This window comes from Coregonus clupeaformis, unplaced genomic scaffold (genome assembly GCF_020615455.1).
Source record: "Coregonus clupeaformis isolate EN_2021a unplaced genomic scaffold, ASM2061545v1 scaf1160, whole genome shotgun sequence".
In the NCBI taxonomy this organism is placed as follows: domain Eukaryota; kingdom Metazoa; phylum Chordata; class Actinopteri; order Salmoniformes; family Salmonidae; genus Coregonus; species Coregonus clupeaformis.
Window position 1 is genome coordinate 94,519 of NW_025534614.1, and position 17,138 is coordinate 111,656.

At 49.2% G+C, this 17,138-nt stretch overlaps 1 protein-coding gene across 1 annotated transcript in view; it reads left to right on the top strand.

Moving 5' to 3' along the window:
* The window catches only part of LOC121535994 (type II inositol 3,4-bisphosphate 4-phosphatase), a gene marked incomplete at both ends in the record, with an annotated part of 171,424 nt that overhangs the window by 91,936 nt on the left and 62,350 nt on the right, over positions 1 to 17,138 (top strand). Inside the window, 1 exon segment of the mRNA XM_045217638.1 lies at positions 14,133 to 14,247. Coding sequence (XP_045073573.1) covers positions 14,133 to 14,247 — 115 coding nt within the window.

The following is a 17,138-nucleotide window of genomic DNA, read 5'->3' on the forward strand; positions in this document are numbered from 1 at the left end:
AAAAGAGTCGCCAACCCAACCGGGCGGCGCGAACAATTACGCACAACACACAGTGCGGAAAACAAGAAAAAGCGCACGCAGTGCGAACTCTCGAAAAATACAACAAACGAGAGAGACAAACTCCTCGGAGGCAAGCTGACAAATACAATCACGCATAACACCTGACCCAAACAAACGAAACTAAATAGGGAACACAATCAAACACAAACAAGGGACAGGTGTTACAAAGAGACAAAACCAAACGAACATGAAACATAGAACGGTGGCAGCTAGTACTCCGGAGACGACGACCGCCGAAGCCTGCCCGAACAAGGAGGAGGAGCAGCCTCGGCCGAAACTGTGACAGTACCCCCCCCTTGACGCGCGGCTCCAGCCGTGCGCCGACCCGGGCCTCGGGGACGACCCGGACGACGCGGAGCAGGGCGCGCAGGATGACCCCGATGGAACTCGGTCAGCAGGGACTGGTCCAATATGTCCCTCCTTGGCACCCAGCACCACTCCACGAGATATTGAAGACCCCCCATCCGGCGTCTCGAATCAAGGATGGACCTCACAGTGTACGCCGGAGCCCCCTCGATGTCCAACGGGGGCGGAGGAGTCTCCTCTATCTCATACTCCTGTAGTGGACCAGCTACCACCGGCCTGAGGAGAGACACATGGAACGAGGGGTTAATATTCCTATAGTCAATAGGCAGTTCTAACCTGTAACACACCTCGTTCAACCTCCTCAGGACTTTGAATGGCCCCACAAACCGCCGACCCAGCTTCCGGCAGGGCAGGCGGAGGGGCAGGTTTCTGGTCGAGAGCCAGACTCGATCTCCAGGTGCGTACACAGGCCCCTCACTGCGGTGGAGATCGGCGCTCGTTTTCTGCCGACGGATGGCCCGCTGCAGATGTACGTGGGCAGCGTTCCATGTTTCCTCCGAGCGCCGTACCCATTCATCCACCGCAGGGGCCTCGATCTGGCTCTCGTGCCAAGGTGCCAGAACCGGCTGGTACCCTAACACACACTGGAAAGGGGTTAGTTGGGTGGAGGAGTGGCGGAGAGAGTTCTGTGCCATTTCGGCCCACGGAACGTATCTCGCCCACTCCTCCGGCCGGCCCTGGCAATAAGACCTCAGAAACCTACCCACCTCCTGGTTAACACGTTCAACCTGCCCATTACTCTCCGGGTGGTAACCCGAGGTAAGGCTACCGAAACCCCCAACCGTTCCATAAACGCTCTCCACACTCTGGAGGTGAACTGGGGGCCTCGGTCAGACACTATATCCTTGGGTACCCCGTAATGCCGGAAGACATGGGTAAACAGAGCCTCAGCGGTCTGTAGGGCAGTGGGTAGACCCGGCATGGGAAGGAGACGACAGGCCTTCGAGAACCGATCCACAACGACCAGGATGGTAGTATTCCCCTGTGAGGGGGGAAGGTCGGTAACAAAATCCACCGAGAGGTGGGACCAGGGTCGTTGTGGAATAGGCAGGGGTTGTAGCTTACCCCTGGGCAAATGTCTGGGCGCCTTACACTGGGCACACACCGAACAGGAGGAGACATAAATCCTCACATCCCTAGCTAACGTTGGCCACCAGTACTTCGTGCTAAGGCTGTGCACTGTCCGGCCGATACCCGGATGGCCAGAGGAGGGGGACGATGAGCCCAACAAATGAGGCGATCGCGTACCTCGAGCGGAACGTACGTCCGACCCACTGGACACTGTGGAGGACTTGGGTCGGTGCGTAACGCCCGCTCGATCTCGGCATCAACCTCCCACACCACCGGTGCAACCAGACAAGACTCTGGTAGTATGGGCGTGGGCTCAACGGACCTCTCCTCCGCGTCATACCGCCGAGACAGAGCATCTGCCTTCCCGTTCTGGGACCCAGGGATGTACGTGATTTTAAACACAAACCGGGCTAGAAACATAGTCCAGCGGGCCTGGCGAGGATTCAGTCTCCTAGCTGCCCGGATGTACTCCAGGTTACGATGGTCAGTTAGAATGAGGAAAGGGTGTTGAGCCCCCTCGAGCCAATGCCGCCACACCTTTAGGGCCTGTACCACGGCTAACAGCTCCCTGTCTCCTACGTCATAATTCCGCTCCGCCGGACGGAGCTTTTTAGAATAAAACGCACAGGGACGGAGTTTAGGTGGTGTGCCAGAACGTTGGGAAAGAACGGCCCCTATACCGGCCTCTGACGCATCCACCTCTACCTGGAAAGGTAAAGAGGGATCCGGATGCGCCAACACCGGCGCCGAGGTAAACAGGTCCTTCAGTCTCCCAAAAGCCCTGTCCGCCTCAGCTGACCACCGCAAGCGCACCGGACCCCCCTTTAACAGAGACGTTATGGGAGCTGCCACCTGTCCAAAACCCCGGATAAACCTCCGGTAATAATTTGCAAAACCCAAGAACTGTTGCACCTCCTTCACAGTGGTTGGGGTCTGCCAATTACGCACAGCTGACACCCGGTCTACCTCCATCTTCACCCCTGACGCAGACAACTGGTAACCCAGAAAGGAGACCGACTTCTGAAAAAACAGACATTTCTCTGCCTTGACATATAGGTCATGCTCCAACAGCCTCCTCAATACTCGGCGCACCAGGGCTACATGCTCTGCTCGGGTAGGACTGTACACCAGAATGTCGTCGATGTACACGACTACTCCCTGTCCCTGCATGTCCCGGAAAATCTCATCGACAAAGGATTGGAAGACTGAGGGAGCATTCATTAACCCATATGGCATGACTAGATACTCGTAGTGTCCGGAAGTCGTGCTAAACGCTGTCTTCCATTCATCGCCCTCTCTAATGCGCACCAAGTTATATGCGCTCCTGAGATCCAATTTTGTAAAGAACTGCGCACCGTGCAGTGACTCCGTCATAGTCGCAATCAGAGGAAGTGGATAGCTGTACTTCACCGTAATCTGATTGAGACCGCGGTAATCAATACACGGGCGCAGACCTCCATCCTTTTTCTTCACAAAAAGAAACTCGAGGAAGCGGGTGAAGTGGAGGCCCGTATGTATCCCTGTCTCAGAGACTCAGCGATGTACGTCTCCATTGCCTTCCTCTCCTCTTGAGACAAGGGATACACATGGCTCCGCGGGAGAGCTGCTCCTGACTGGAGATCTATCGCACAATCCCCCCGTCTATGAGGCGGCAGCTGCGCCGCCCTAGTTTTACTAAACACCAGTTTCAAATCCTCATACTCGGGGGAATATGCAGTGCTGTCATTAGATTCGGACTTTCCACCGAGGTCGCCCCTATGGAAACACCCAGACACCGCCCCTCACACTGGGCAGACCACCCTTTAAGAGCTTTCTCTCGCCACATAATAGTAGGGTCATGGGTCATCAACCAGGGAAGGCCCAGCACTACCGGATACGCAGGAGAGTCAATCAGATAGAGCTGAATCGTCTCCTCATGACCCTCCTGCGCCATCATTTGAAGGGGTGCTGTGACCTCCCTAATCAACCCAGACCCTAACGGACGGCTATCTAGGGCATGAACAGGGAAAGGCTTATCAACTGGAAGGAGGGGAATCCCTAACTCTATACAAAACTGGCGATCTACAAAATTCCCAGCTGCGCCTGAATCTACCAGCGCCTTATGCTGGGAACGAGGTGCAACCTGTGGAAAACAAACAGGCAAGGTTAGGTGAACGACAGAAAGCTCTGGGTAAGTAGGGCGCCTACTCACCTGGGGGGACCCCCCAATGCGTGACCTGCCTTCTCCTCCACCGGGGGACCCTCCCCAACACCTAGCCGCGGTGTGCCCTCCACGGCCACAATTAGTGCAGGGAACGGCCCCCTCGGGTTCCTACTCCTCCGTTCTCTAGCGCCAGCACCCCCGAGCTCCATAGGGCTCGGCTCAGAGGTGCTGGAGAGTGGAATGGGCGAACCCCACCCGGGACGTCCATGGGTGGCGAGCAGGGTATCCAGCCGAATGGCCATGTCGACAAGTTGGTCAAAGGTCAACGAGGTGTCCCTGCACGCCAACTCTCGCTGGACGTCCTCCCGGAGGCTGCAACGGAAGTGGTCTATAAGGGCCCGCTCATTCCACCCTGCATCGGCCGCTAGAGTCCGGAATTCCAAGGCAAAGTCCTGGGCGCTCCTCATCCCCTGTCGGAGGTAGAACAGACGCTCCCCCGCCGCCTTCCCCTCTGGTGGATGGTCAAACACAGCACGGAAGCGGCGGGAGAACTCCGCATAGGTAGTGGTAGCGGCGTCCATTCTCCTCCATTCGGCGTTGGCCCACTCCAACGCCTTGCCGGTGAGACAGGAGATGAGGGCTGAGACGCTCTCGTGTCCCGAGGGCGCCGGGTGTACGGTGGCGAGGTAGAGCTCCACTTGCAGCAGGAACCCTTGACACCCGGCAGCGGAGCCGTCGTACGCCCTCGGGAGCGAGAGCCGAATCCCACTGGGTTCCGGAGATGGGACAGGAGGACTGACCGATGGGGATGGTTCGGTAGGTGGGGTCGTGGGTACCCCGCTGGTTTCCCATCGGTGGAGAGTGTTCATCACCCCCTCCAGGGCATGACAGACCTGGTTAATCCGGTCCTCCTGCCCACAAAGACGTTCCTCCATACCTGCTGTTGGCGCGGTCGCTCCTGCTGATTCCATGGAATGATGCGTGATTCTGTCAGAGTGCTGTGTGTGGATGAGTGTAGGGAATCAAGCGCAGGAACAAGGATGACTTCAACAGACTTTAGTAAATCCAATACAGGAAAAGAGTCGCCAACCCAACCGGGCGGCGCGAACAATTACGCACAACACACAGTGCGGAAAACAAGAAAAAGCGCACGCAGTGCGAACTCTCGAAAAATACAACAAACGAGAGAGACAAACTCCTCGGAGGCAAGCTGACAAATACAATCACGCATAACACCTGACCCAAACAAACGAAACTAAATAGGGAACACAATCAAACACAAACAAGGGACAGGTGTTACAAAGAGACAAAACCAAACGAACATGAAACATAGAACGGTGGCAGCTAGTACTCCGGAGACGACGACCGCCGAAGCCTGCCCGAACAAGGAGGAGGAGCAGCCTCGGCCGAAACCGTGACAGTATTATTAAAGAGAATCAGACAAATTATGCTACCCTCTGCCTATTGGCTACTTAGCTTTTTCAAGCCTTTCTCAAAATACAACACTGCCCCTTTAAGACAAAAAAAAAGCTCTTTACTTGACTCGCTTTTCAAAGATGTCTAGAAATGTACACGTTTTGTGCTCTTGTAGGAAGCAATCACTCCCCTATTGCTGACTACAAATTATCTATAACTGGGCTACTAACTCACTAACTAGTAAAGGATATGAACAAAATGTGCACACGTGACTACATGCAGCTTTCACTTTGATCTCAAAACAAGCACATCTACTCATGACCGCTCATGCTGCAAACACAGTCCAGTTCAAAGTAAATGTCACAGATCCATATATGGCAATGGTCTATTTACATATAGGCCTACTGCAGCTCAGATTTTTTTTTATGCCGTACCGGTCTGTGTAGAGTACGGGCTGAATAGTGCGTGTCAATGCCTACAACAAAATCTCTTCCATAGTTAGTTTTGTTTCGGTATGTTGCATTGAAAGTGGCTAATACTAAGTTGATTCGATCACAATTGCCACAGTAAAGGGAAACGTTGATAGTGTTAACAGGGAAAACTCTTGTCAGGATCGTCATAATGAGCGGACCAAGGTGCAGCGTGATATGAGTACATACTTTAATAGTACTTAGCAACACGACACAATACAACAACAAAATAACAAAACGATACGTGAAGTCCTCGGTCAATAACACAAACCTACACGGAACAAGATCCCACGAATCACAAGTGCACAAAAGGCTGCCTAAGTATGGTTCCCAATCAGAGACAACAAGCAACAGCTGATTCTCGTTGCCTCTGATTGAGAACCACCCCGGCCAACATAGAAACACATAACCTAGAACAGAACATAGAAAACAAAACATAGACACTACACAAAGAAACTAACACCCTGGCTCAAAATACAAGAGTCCCCAGAGCCAGGGCGTGACAGTACCCCCCCCCCCAAAGGCGCGGACTGTGACCGCGCCAACATAAACCCAACAGGGGAGGGGCCGGGTGGGCATTCCACCTCGGAGGCGGATCCGGCTCCGGGCGTGACCACCACCCTCTAACAACCCCCCGTAGCGCCCCTGGTCTGGTCTGGCCCCGCTGGCTGGAGCTGGACTGCACATCGGTGGAGCGGATTGCTTAGGCTCCGGTGTGGAGCAGCTGACCGGTACCTGACCAGGCACCGGTGAAACAGGCACGGGCTGTGCCGGACTGACGACGCGCACCACAGGCTTGGTGCGAGGGACAGGAACAGGCCGGACCGTACTGGGAACACACACCACTGGCCTTGTGCGGGGATCAGGAACGGGCCGGACCGGACTGGTAACACACCTCAGTACCTCTCGCCGTGCCTCTACACTCTCCCTCCCTCTAACGACCAATGGCCCCCGTAACCTGGTGGCCTTCTCTCCTCGTCCACAAACTCGCCCTGTATCTGCCTCCAGCAGCCCCGTCGTCCATGCCGTGTGCCCCCCCAACATTTTTTATTGGGGGTGCCTCTCGTCTGTCCGACGACGACACTGTTGGCGCCGTACCTCCTCTCTCGCCAGGGCTTTAACTTTAGCCCATGGCCCTTTACCCGCGAACATGTCCTCCCAGGACCACCATTGGCCCATCGCCAACCTCTCCAGCTCCTTACCCGGCGTTTGCTCCTGGAAACGCTGCTTGGTCCTGTTTTGGTGGGATCTTCTGTCACGATCGTCATAATGAGCGGACCAAGGCGCAGCGTGATATGAGTACATACTTGAATAGTACTTAGCAACACGACACAATACAACAACAAAATAACAAAACGATACGTGAAGTCCTCGGTCAATAACACAAACCTACACGGAACAAGATCCCACGAATCACAAGTGCACAAAAGGCTGCCTAAGTATGGTTCCCAATCAGAGACAACAAGCAACAGCTGATTCTCGTTGCCTCTGATTGAGAACCACCCCGGCCAACATAGAAACACATAACCTAGAACAGAACATAGAAAACGAAACATAGACACTACACAAAGAAACTAACACCCTGGCTCAACATACAAGAGTCCCCAGAGCCAGGGCGTGACAACTCTAGAACAGTGGTCACCAACCTTTTCTGTGTCAAGATCACTTTGAGTCAAAATGCAAGCCGAGATCTACCACTACGATTTTTTTTTACATGACTTAAAAAACCTAAGCCTATGCAACATTAACCAATTAAAAACAATACTGTAGCAATGAGTTTTGTGCAGTAAGCTATAGACCCAATACATCATAACCGCATATTGGCTTTGCTTGAATTGCCCTGCCAATGCATTGTTGTTCATGCCATTTTTTACAATTATATTTCAAAATTGTAGGTAGGCTATATGATTACACCGATAATACATCTGTGGTTGTATTACTTGTGAAGCACAGCTGAGTGAGCATGCATTTAAATAATGTGCTTTTTATTTTACTGGGCTGATGGTGCCTGCATCTGATGCTCAGTCTCAGTGGAGGGGGAGAGCAGCAGACTGAGGGTCCACCTCTCAACATCCCTCCGCTCTCCCTTTCCTCCACTGACACTGACCAAAAAGGGACACAGTCTTCCAGCTGATGGCGAAACTCGAGTCGCACCGCATTATTTCTGCCTAATGCACACATTTATGTTGTTACTCCTACAGTATGAACAGAGAAAGTGAAATATTCCTCAATATTAAAAAAGACCCAAACTGCTAATAATAACAACAACACAAGCCTATAGATACACTTTCCTACTCATTCATTACTGCTGCAGTGTGCGTTGTAGCGCTGAGTGAAAGTAGAGAGAACACACATTTGATGGCTTCTAAAAGTGTTGAATACAAGGTGTTGACAGTGCTGAGTAAGAACTTAAACATGAACTCACTCATAAAAACAGCATCTCTTGCTGAATTCGTTGACAGTCTCTCTCTAGTCGTGGTTTTAAACGTTTTGAAATCTCACAGTATCAACTTCGCTGTAGCTTTATTTTATGCCTGCTACGTTACTGCAGACACGGTCGTCTGAGCCATCCGATTGGCCAGCGGTAGGCCTATAGTGCAGTTGATTTGCTCTCTGGGCCCACCCGGAAGGCAGAGTTTGCACCTTCAGACACATGAAATGGTTCAAAATGGCAACAGTTCGCTTACCCGGCGCACAGGGCAGCTGAATCGGGTGTACCTAACGCCAACAGCCCAAGACAAAAAAAAAACATTTTTACAGAAATGTTTGGCGATCGACTAGGAATGCCTTGAAGATTGACCGGTTGGTGACCACTGCTCGAGAAAGTTGAGTGAAGTTCAATCTTGTGTTTCTCTCTGTGGGCTGATATTTCTGCGTGGCAGGTTAGAGGGAACATTGGTCACCCTCATCCGGTCCCCTCTCCCCAGACACAGTAGTGGTGTGGCTGACCACAGCCTGGGGCACCTGTCCTCTCCCATTGCTGGCTTGAATCTCAAATCAAATCAAATCAAATTGTATTTGTCACATACACATGTTTAGCAGATGTTATTGCAGGTGTAGCGAAATGCTTGTGTTTCTAGCTCCAACAGTGCAGTATATCTAACAATTTACAACAATACACATAATACACACAACCTAAACGTTAAAGAATGGAATTAAGGAATATATAAATATTAGAAATATTAGGATGAGCAATGTCAGAGTGGCATAGACTAAAATACAGTATATTAGTATAGAATACAGTATATACATATGAGTAAAGCAAAAATATGTAAACATTATTAGAGTGACTAGTGTTCCATTATTAAAGTGGCCAGTGATTTCAAGTCTATGTATATGGGGCAGCGGTTACGTAACCGGGTGGAAGCCGCCTAGTGATGGCTATTTAACAGTCTGATGGCCTTGAGATAGAAGCTGTTTTCAGTCTCTCGGTCCCTGATGCACCTGTACTGACCTCGCCTTCTGGATGATAGCGGGGTGAACAGCCAGTGGCTCGGGTGGTTGTTATCCTTGATGATCTTTTTGGCCTTCCTGTGACATTGGGCGCTGTAGGTGTCCTGGAGGGCAGGTAATTTGCCCCCGGTGATGCGTTGGGCAGACTGCACCACCCTCTGGAGAGCCCTGCGGTTGCGGCCGGTGTAGTTGCTGTACCAAGCGGTGATACAGCCCGATGCTCTCAATTATGCATCTGTAAAAGTTTGTGAGGGTTTTAGGTCCCAAGCCAAATTTCTTCAGCCTCCTGAGTTTGAAGAGGCGCTGTTGCGCCTTCTTCACCACACTGTCTGTGTGGGCGGACCATTTCAGATCGTCAGTGATGTGTCTTCCATAGAACTTGAATCTTTCCACCTGCTCCACAGCGGTCCCGTCAATGTGGATAGGGGCATGGCCCTCTGCTGTTTACTGAAGTCCACTATCAGCTCCTTTGTTTTGTCGACATTGAGGGAGAGGTTATTTTCCTGGCACCACACTCCCAGGGCCTTCACCTGTTCTCTGTAGGCTGTCTCGTCTGAGAGCTGCCTTTGTGCAGGGTCACCTCATTAGCCCCAATGCTCCTCAGGTGTGGGGGGTGTGGCTCAGGTCCCTGACTAACACTCATTCCCACAACTAGACAAACACTCAAAAGGAGGTTAACCAATTCAAAAGTAAACGAATTCACTCAAATAAGGAAATAAGAAATAAACCAAAACACCACACGATAGGATAAATATTTAAAGCACTTCTAGGTTAATACATTCAAAATAAAGCACACATGAGGGAATAAAGTAAAAGGACTAAATAGAGCCACGTGACATATGCATTTCATTACCCAGACTTGTATGAGTTATTAGTACAGATTTGTGTCACTCTGAGACGTTTGCAAACTGAAGAAGGGTTACAAAATAAATCAGCCTTAAATGCAATAAACAGCTTCCTTGATAACTAATTGTTTTGTGAACGATTCCAAATACACGACAGGCGCTTTAAAGACATACCTCACCACTTTTTAACCTCATATTCATCATCTCCAGAACCATACCAGGGTTTACTTTACAACCTTTACAAACAGCATCGAAGTGTCCCTTTAAGCACATCTTTTCTTTGTCTCTTTAACAAAGCTGCTCTGATTAAGCGCTGTCACAAAAAGCCAACTCTGGGCCAATTAGATGAGGACGGTTGAGCGGGGAGATCACAGGCAGGCAGAGCAATCTGCAGATAATGTTCAATGCCAACTCCAGAACCCGAGGAAGAGGAGGTGGAGAAGTCGTGGGAGGATGGAGGAGAGGAGATTCTTTACTGTCTATCTTTTTTTTCCGGCAGCGCTCCGCAGCTTCAAAGTTAATTTGAGGTCAATCACAGCTCTAACAGATAGATTGTAGCTGCGTTGCTCGCTACGACCGTCTTGCCAGGAAGGCAACTTCTGTCTGTTCACGCACTCGCTTGATTTGAACCAACTTCTCCTTATCCTGCCTTTAAGCTATATTGGTCATTATTATCACACACACACACACACACACACAAACACACACACACAAACTGATGTAAGAAAACTGTGAAAGCGTGTTATTTTAAAGGTGCCAAGCATCATATCCCGGGGATCGCACCACCACTGACAGTGGTCCTCTGTAGCTCAGCTGGTAGAGCACGGCGCTTGTAACGCCAAGGTAGTGGGTTCGATCCCCGGGACCACCCATACACAAAAAAATGTATGCACGCATGACTGTAAGTCGCTTTGGATAAAAGCGTCTGCTAAATGGCATATTATTATATTATTATATGATCCCCCCATCTGTTTGCATGCTACAGTTTGTACAACTATGACATCATCTCCCGTCGCTCCCACACATAAATCAATTACCTTAAAGACGTCCTCCAGCTATTTGTTTTACTTTTACTGTTGAAAAGCGATATCCCAAGTATACATACTGTGAAGTACACACACTAAAGGGTCAAATAATATGTAGACACATTTGCAAACTTCAAGGAGTAGGGTATTCATAAGGTTGGTCTGATGGAGATTCGTGACGTCTTCGGCCTCCCTCCTTGCTTGAGGAACATTAGAGGAGTAACAGAGAACAAAAGAGGAAAGGCCCACCCCCCCACTAGTGCTGCAGTATGTCATGAGGATACCACCTATTGAGATGTGCCTTTTGTAAAGTAAATCAGGTGATAAATGAGCTGAAAATGAGACTGGAGTAGGCCTTTAAAGCCATGCATGGAGTAGGAGTAGGACTTTAAAGCCATGCATGGAGTAGGACTTTAAAGCCATGTATGGAGTAGGAGTAGGACTTTAAAGCCATGTATGGAGTAGGAGTAGGAGTTTAAAGCCATGCATGGAGTAGGAGTAGGCCTTTAAATCCATGCATGGAGTAGGAGTAGGACTTTAAAGCCATGCATGGAGTAGGAGTAGGAGTTTAAAGCCATGCCTGGATTGGGAGTAGGACTTTAAAGCCTTGCATGGAGTAGGAGTAGGACTTTAAAGCCTTGCATGGAGTAGGACTTTAAAGCCATGCATGGATTGGGAGTAGGACTTTAAAGCCTTGCATGGAGTAAGAGTAGGACTTTAAAGCCTGCACTGTTTATTTAAGTGCAATGTTTCATTATGGTAAGGCACTAAAGCAATCTGAAAAGTGTACCTAGGTGGGCCACTGTAGCCCTGTTGCAGTGACGGTGGTGGTCTCTTTGCTGTGCGACAGGTGTTAAATAGAACGACATGCTAATCTCATTTTCTCCATTATAAGCTGAGTGAACGAGAGGCTCGATCTGGACTGACCATGTTTACTCAAAGTCAGGGTGACTTTCCGGAATGTTCTCTGTGAGGGGGATGAGTGGAAAAGGAGGGAGAGGAGGTGGATTGGGGTGGGGTGGGGTACCAGGAAAGGTAAACACTGAAGCAGATGTCTGGCAAGGGTCCTAGGATCCATCAACAAACTTCTATCGCTCTGCGTAGCGAGGGACCGCCGTGTGCAAATGAGTCTCTGAGCGAGAACGCCACTGCCGCATTTCCCTGAGTCCCTCTTCAGATCAGTCTCTTCTCCCTCTCCATCCCTCCTCACTATCCCTCCCTTCCTCTCCTCCTCTCCACGGGGTGTCACCCCCTTCTTTCTCTCTCCAGATCCCTCTCTTCTCCCTCTCCATCCCTCCTCTCTATCCCTCCCTTCCTCTCCTCCTCTCCACGGGGTGTCACCCCCTTCTTTCTCTCTCCAGATCCCTCTCTTCTCCCTCTCCATCCCTCCTCACTATCCCTCCCTTCCTCTCCTCCTCTCCACGGGGTGTCACCCCCTTCTTTCTCTCTCCAGATCCCTCTCTTCTCCCTCTCCATCCCTCCTCACTATCCCTCCCTTCCTCTCCCCCTCTCCACGGGGTGTCACCCCCTTCTCCCTCTCTCCAGATCCCTCTCTTCTCCCTCTCCATCCCTCACCATCCATCTCCTCTCCTTCTCTCAACGGGGCGTCATCCTCCTCTCTCTCTCTCTCTCTCCCCAGGCACCCCAGGCGTTGGCTGGGATTATGATAGCCCTTAATTGTCCACTGGGAGTGGGACCAGGCCCATTAGCGGCAGATCAATCTGACTGGGGGATTAGATCACATGCTGCTTGCTTAATACCCAGGGAGAATTGTTTTTCATTTGAGAGTGTGTGTGTGTGTGTGTGCCTGCCTGTGTGTGTGAGTGAGAGAGTGTGTGTGTGTGAGTGATAAACTACTGCTGGCAATGGATTTCCCATCAGAAAAGTAATTGGTGCTCCCTATTATGAGAACGGTGATATCTGTTTTGTACCTGTCACAGAAAGAGGGAGAGGGAGTGTGTAACAATGGTTAGACTACAGTGTGCTGGGGTTACACAAAGCAACTTTGGCGCAACTATGTTGCTTTTGGATTGCTTCATGTAACACCCCCAGCAACTGATAAGCAATTCATCTGGAACTTGGTTGCATCCAGACCAGTTGCAAACATTTCAACTTTTGTGAAACTAGTTGCAAGCAACACAATCAAAACGAAGGCTTTTGTCGCATGATCCATTCGAAGGTACAGAACTCCGACCCAGTTGTCATGTCAACACAGCTGTCACTCGCGCTGCCTGTTGCTGCGGTAACCGCCATCAAGGTTGATAGAAGATACATAATTAGTTAAACGGGAGCTGTATTAATAAATATTGCCATCATGGCTAGTAAAGGTTTATGTATATGGTTTGGCTGTCAATACATGTTTTAAGTGAACCCAGACCTCTCTGACCAGTTTCAACTAGCTAGCCTAAGCTTAGTTAGTTGCTAGCTTGGTTAGTTCATTGCTAGCTAGCTAGCTAGAACAGTGCTGGCAATTTCATTTTGGCTAGCTAAATTGTACAGCCAGCATTTTCTCAAAATCAATCCTTGTACATTAATCAAACGGTTCGATGAACAAATGATTTGTGAAAATCACAATGTAACACAGCAGATGACATTGGTTTAGAATTCTCAAACCATATTGTTGCATTTCAAATGTGTTTGAGTTGCTTCGTGTATCAGCAAAGTTGATTGAGATGTTGTCACTTGCAACTGCAACAGACATTTCTTGAGAGTTGCTTCGTGAAACTCCAGCCTACAGTCTCTCTTGACCTCTCCTGCTCATTTCCTCACCACATCTTATTTTATTTTTCTCACCTCTATTCTGTGTCCCATTGACTACTCCATCTACACCTCTATTCTCTGTCCCATTGACTACTCCATCTACACCTCTATTATCTGTCCCATTGACTACTCCATCTACACCTCTATTCTGTGTCCCATTGACTACTCCATCTACACCTCTATTCTCTGTCCCATTGACTACTCCATCTACACCTCTATTCTCTGTCCCATTGACTACTCCATCTACACCTTTATTCTGTGTCCCATTGACTACTCCATCTACACCTCTATTCTCTGTCCCATTGACTACTCCATCTACACCTCTATTCTCTGTCCCATTGACTACTCCATCTACACCTCTATTCTGTGTCCCATTGACTACTCCATCTACACCTCTATTCTCTGTCCCATTGACTACTCCATCTAGACCTCTATTCTGTGTCCCATTGACTACTCCATCTACACCTCTATTCTCTCTCTCTTGCATCGTTCCCATATCTGACACTCTCCCTCTCTCCCTCAGGTCTTCTGATGGTGTGTTGGCGGTGGGGACAGTGTTGGTGAGCCGTATGAACATGGGGGAGATGGAGGAGAGGGACATGGATCACATCACGGCCGACGTGCAGCAGGCCCAGAAGGTGAGGGTGTGTGTGTGTGTGTGTGTGTGTGTGCGTGTGTGCAGGCCACTGTTACTCAACAGCTCCACAACACTGACAACACTACTGACCACAACACCACTGACAGCACCGCTAACAACACCACTGACAACACCACCGCAAATTCAATTAACAGAGAGAGATAGGGGAGTGTGTGTTTACGACACAGAGAGAGAGAAAAGAGTGAGAGAGTGTGTGTGTGTGTATGTGTGTTAGAGAGAGTCGCTCCCCTCCAGATGTCTCGGCTAGCACTAATGCTTGCAGGATTAGTCTGTCACTGCTCAAGTGGCCCAATGAGATTCATCAAGCCCTTACAGCCCTTGGAACCTGGGTGAGTTTGTTTGTGTATGTGTGGCCATTGGCTTAGACAGCCTGAGTGCTGTGTGTGCTTATGTGCACAGACAAAGAGCATTAGAGAATTAGAGAGCGATAGAGAAAGAGAGATGGAGCCCCACACATCCTTCTTCTATGTGTGTGTGATAGTCGACTAAACCTAGTTCCCCATAGCCGTATAGCCTTCCTACCAGACTCACCTCGTTCCAATAAGTGGCATCTCCCTTGTGAGTCCATCCCACCTACAATCAACTACGCTAATCCACCACGACATGCTACACTGCACCATCTGAGAAACACAGGAACGAGAGAGAGAAAGAAAGAGAAAGAGGGAGAGAGAGCTGATGTCTTCTTCCGAGATCGCCAAACACCTGAAGAGTGCTCAAACGTCCTCCCAATGGGGTGCTTTCACACCAAAAACAAAGTTTATGTATGTACTTTACCTTCATTTGACTAGTTATTACACCCAATGGGAATATTTAGTTTAGTCTAAAATACAATAATATGTGTACCACTGTACCTGCAACAAGATCTCACGGTCTCACATTATGACGGTTAAGTTTAGGCATTAATTCCGACTGGTTAAGGTAAGGGTTAAGGTTTAGGATGGTGTTAAAACAGAAAGAAAAAAAATGTGTGCCTAGCACTGGGATTGAACCTGCGATCCTCCGAGCCGGAGCGCATTGTTTAAGACCCTCCTCTATCCCCATCCACAACGCGCTAGCAAGCCGCGAGCCTACTTGATGGTAATAGGCATTCACACTGTCCCTAGTGGATGGTATTGAAGGCATCTCCCGACATCCTGGGGTCCTGGACAAATGTGGAATACTGAAGTCGATCTGGGATGACCTGGCTGGTACTTGTACATGAATGAGGAGGCAGTCAAAATGGATCTGCGTATAGTAGAAATGATGTCTTTCTGAGACATGAGGCGATAACATAACTCAGTAGCATAGGGTGTTCACTGACCCAGTCTAACTGTAGTCTGTTGACACTTCTCCTCGTCGCAGCAAAATTAGCTTCGCTCTCTGTGCCTGCAGTGTGTGTGTGTGTGTGTTGCCACTGTGAGTAAGTCGGCGTCACAGAGAGCGGTCTTATATAATTGACTAGGGCTCTAATATGGCTGGCTGCCTCTGGGTCCTGCCCTCTGTTGTTGGTGTAGTTTGTGTGTATGGGTGGGTGGGTGTGGTCGGTAAGGTGGGTGGGGTGGGTGGGAGTTTTGATTTGACAATTTTTCTTAATGTTTACACAGCAATTTTTGTATTGTTTTTCAGTTAATTCACAACACAGCTGTGCTGCTGCCAGCAACAGTTTGGGTCTCACTGTGCGTCCCTTTCAGATGGTTTAGCGTTGCACCTGTACTAACATTACTGTACCTCAATTCCACCTCGCAGAGTTAGCATTTCCTTCTCATTTAACTTCTCTGCTATTTTTTTCAACTGTTAACGACAATGATGTGGTGGTGGAGAGTTGACTCCAAAATAATTGATTCCTCGACTTCTTGCACGTTGACTCCCGGTGTCGACTCGCATTTCTGAGTGTCAAGATTCCTAAGATTCAGTATTCTGAGTGTCAAGACTCCTAAGATTCAGTATTTTTGGAATGGAGGAGACTGATTTGTTGCCGTACTTCTGAGAACACAAACACTCGCATCTTTCATAGCGAGCTAGCGAGGGACGGAGAAAGAGGGGAGGGGCACAGTATAGGCAGGTCGGCCACCAGGCACACAGAGTCAGAACCGTTCACTAGGCCTATCTGTCGGCAATCAAAAGCTGTATCTTGCAATGGAATGCCGTATCTTGCAATTTCTTGGCTTGCAATGTCTCACAACTTCAGCAAAGCAGGGCCTATCATCAATGAATAGGCTAGGATATAGAGACGAGCGAGATGCTACACTTTGCTCTCACACAATCACACACTGTCTCTGTGCATGTGCACGGGTTCGCTTCACGCTGTTCACACCATGGTAGCCAGCCAGGGCACCAAAACAGGGGAAAGTTGAGCCTCGTGTTTCAACGCTCTTAGTTGTTGCTGAAATTGTCCCACAATGCTGTTTACTTTCTGCATTTACGTAAAAAAACAAACATTGTTTTTCAGTTAGGGATTTTGCTTAACGTTAAGGATCCTAATTTCGTTTAAACTTTTTAACGTTTAAACGTTCACACCCCTAACACTATGCATGATAGACGCCACTGAATGAAAGTGCAACACACGAAAACGAAAATCGAAATGCAATTATCATGTGGAGTTTCACCGAAATTCACAAACTCCTGCTCAGTTCCTCTGGCGTGAACATAGCCACATCATATCGTATGGAGTTGCACCTATGTTTCACCCCTGCTATGTTCCCCTGATGTGAATGCAGCAACCTTGTTTAACTTAATTCCCCTGACATGAATTAAGCTACCTCATTTCACTAAATTCCCCTGACGTGAATAAGCTGCCTTGTTTCACTAAATACCCCTGATGTGAATAAAGCTACCTTGTTTCGCTAAATTCCCCTGACGTGAATAAAGCTAATGTGTTTTGCTAAATTCCCC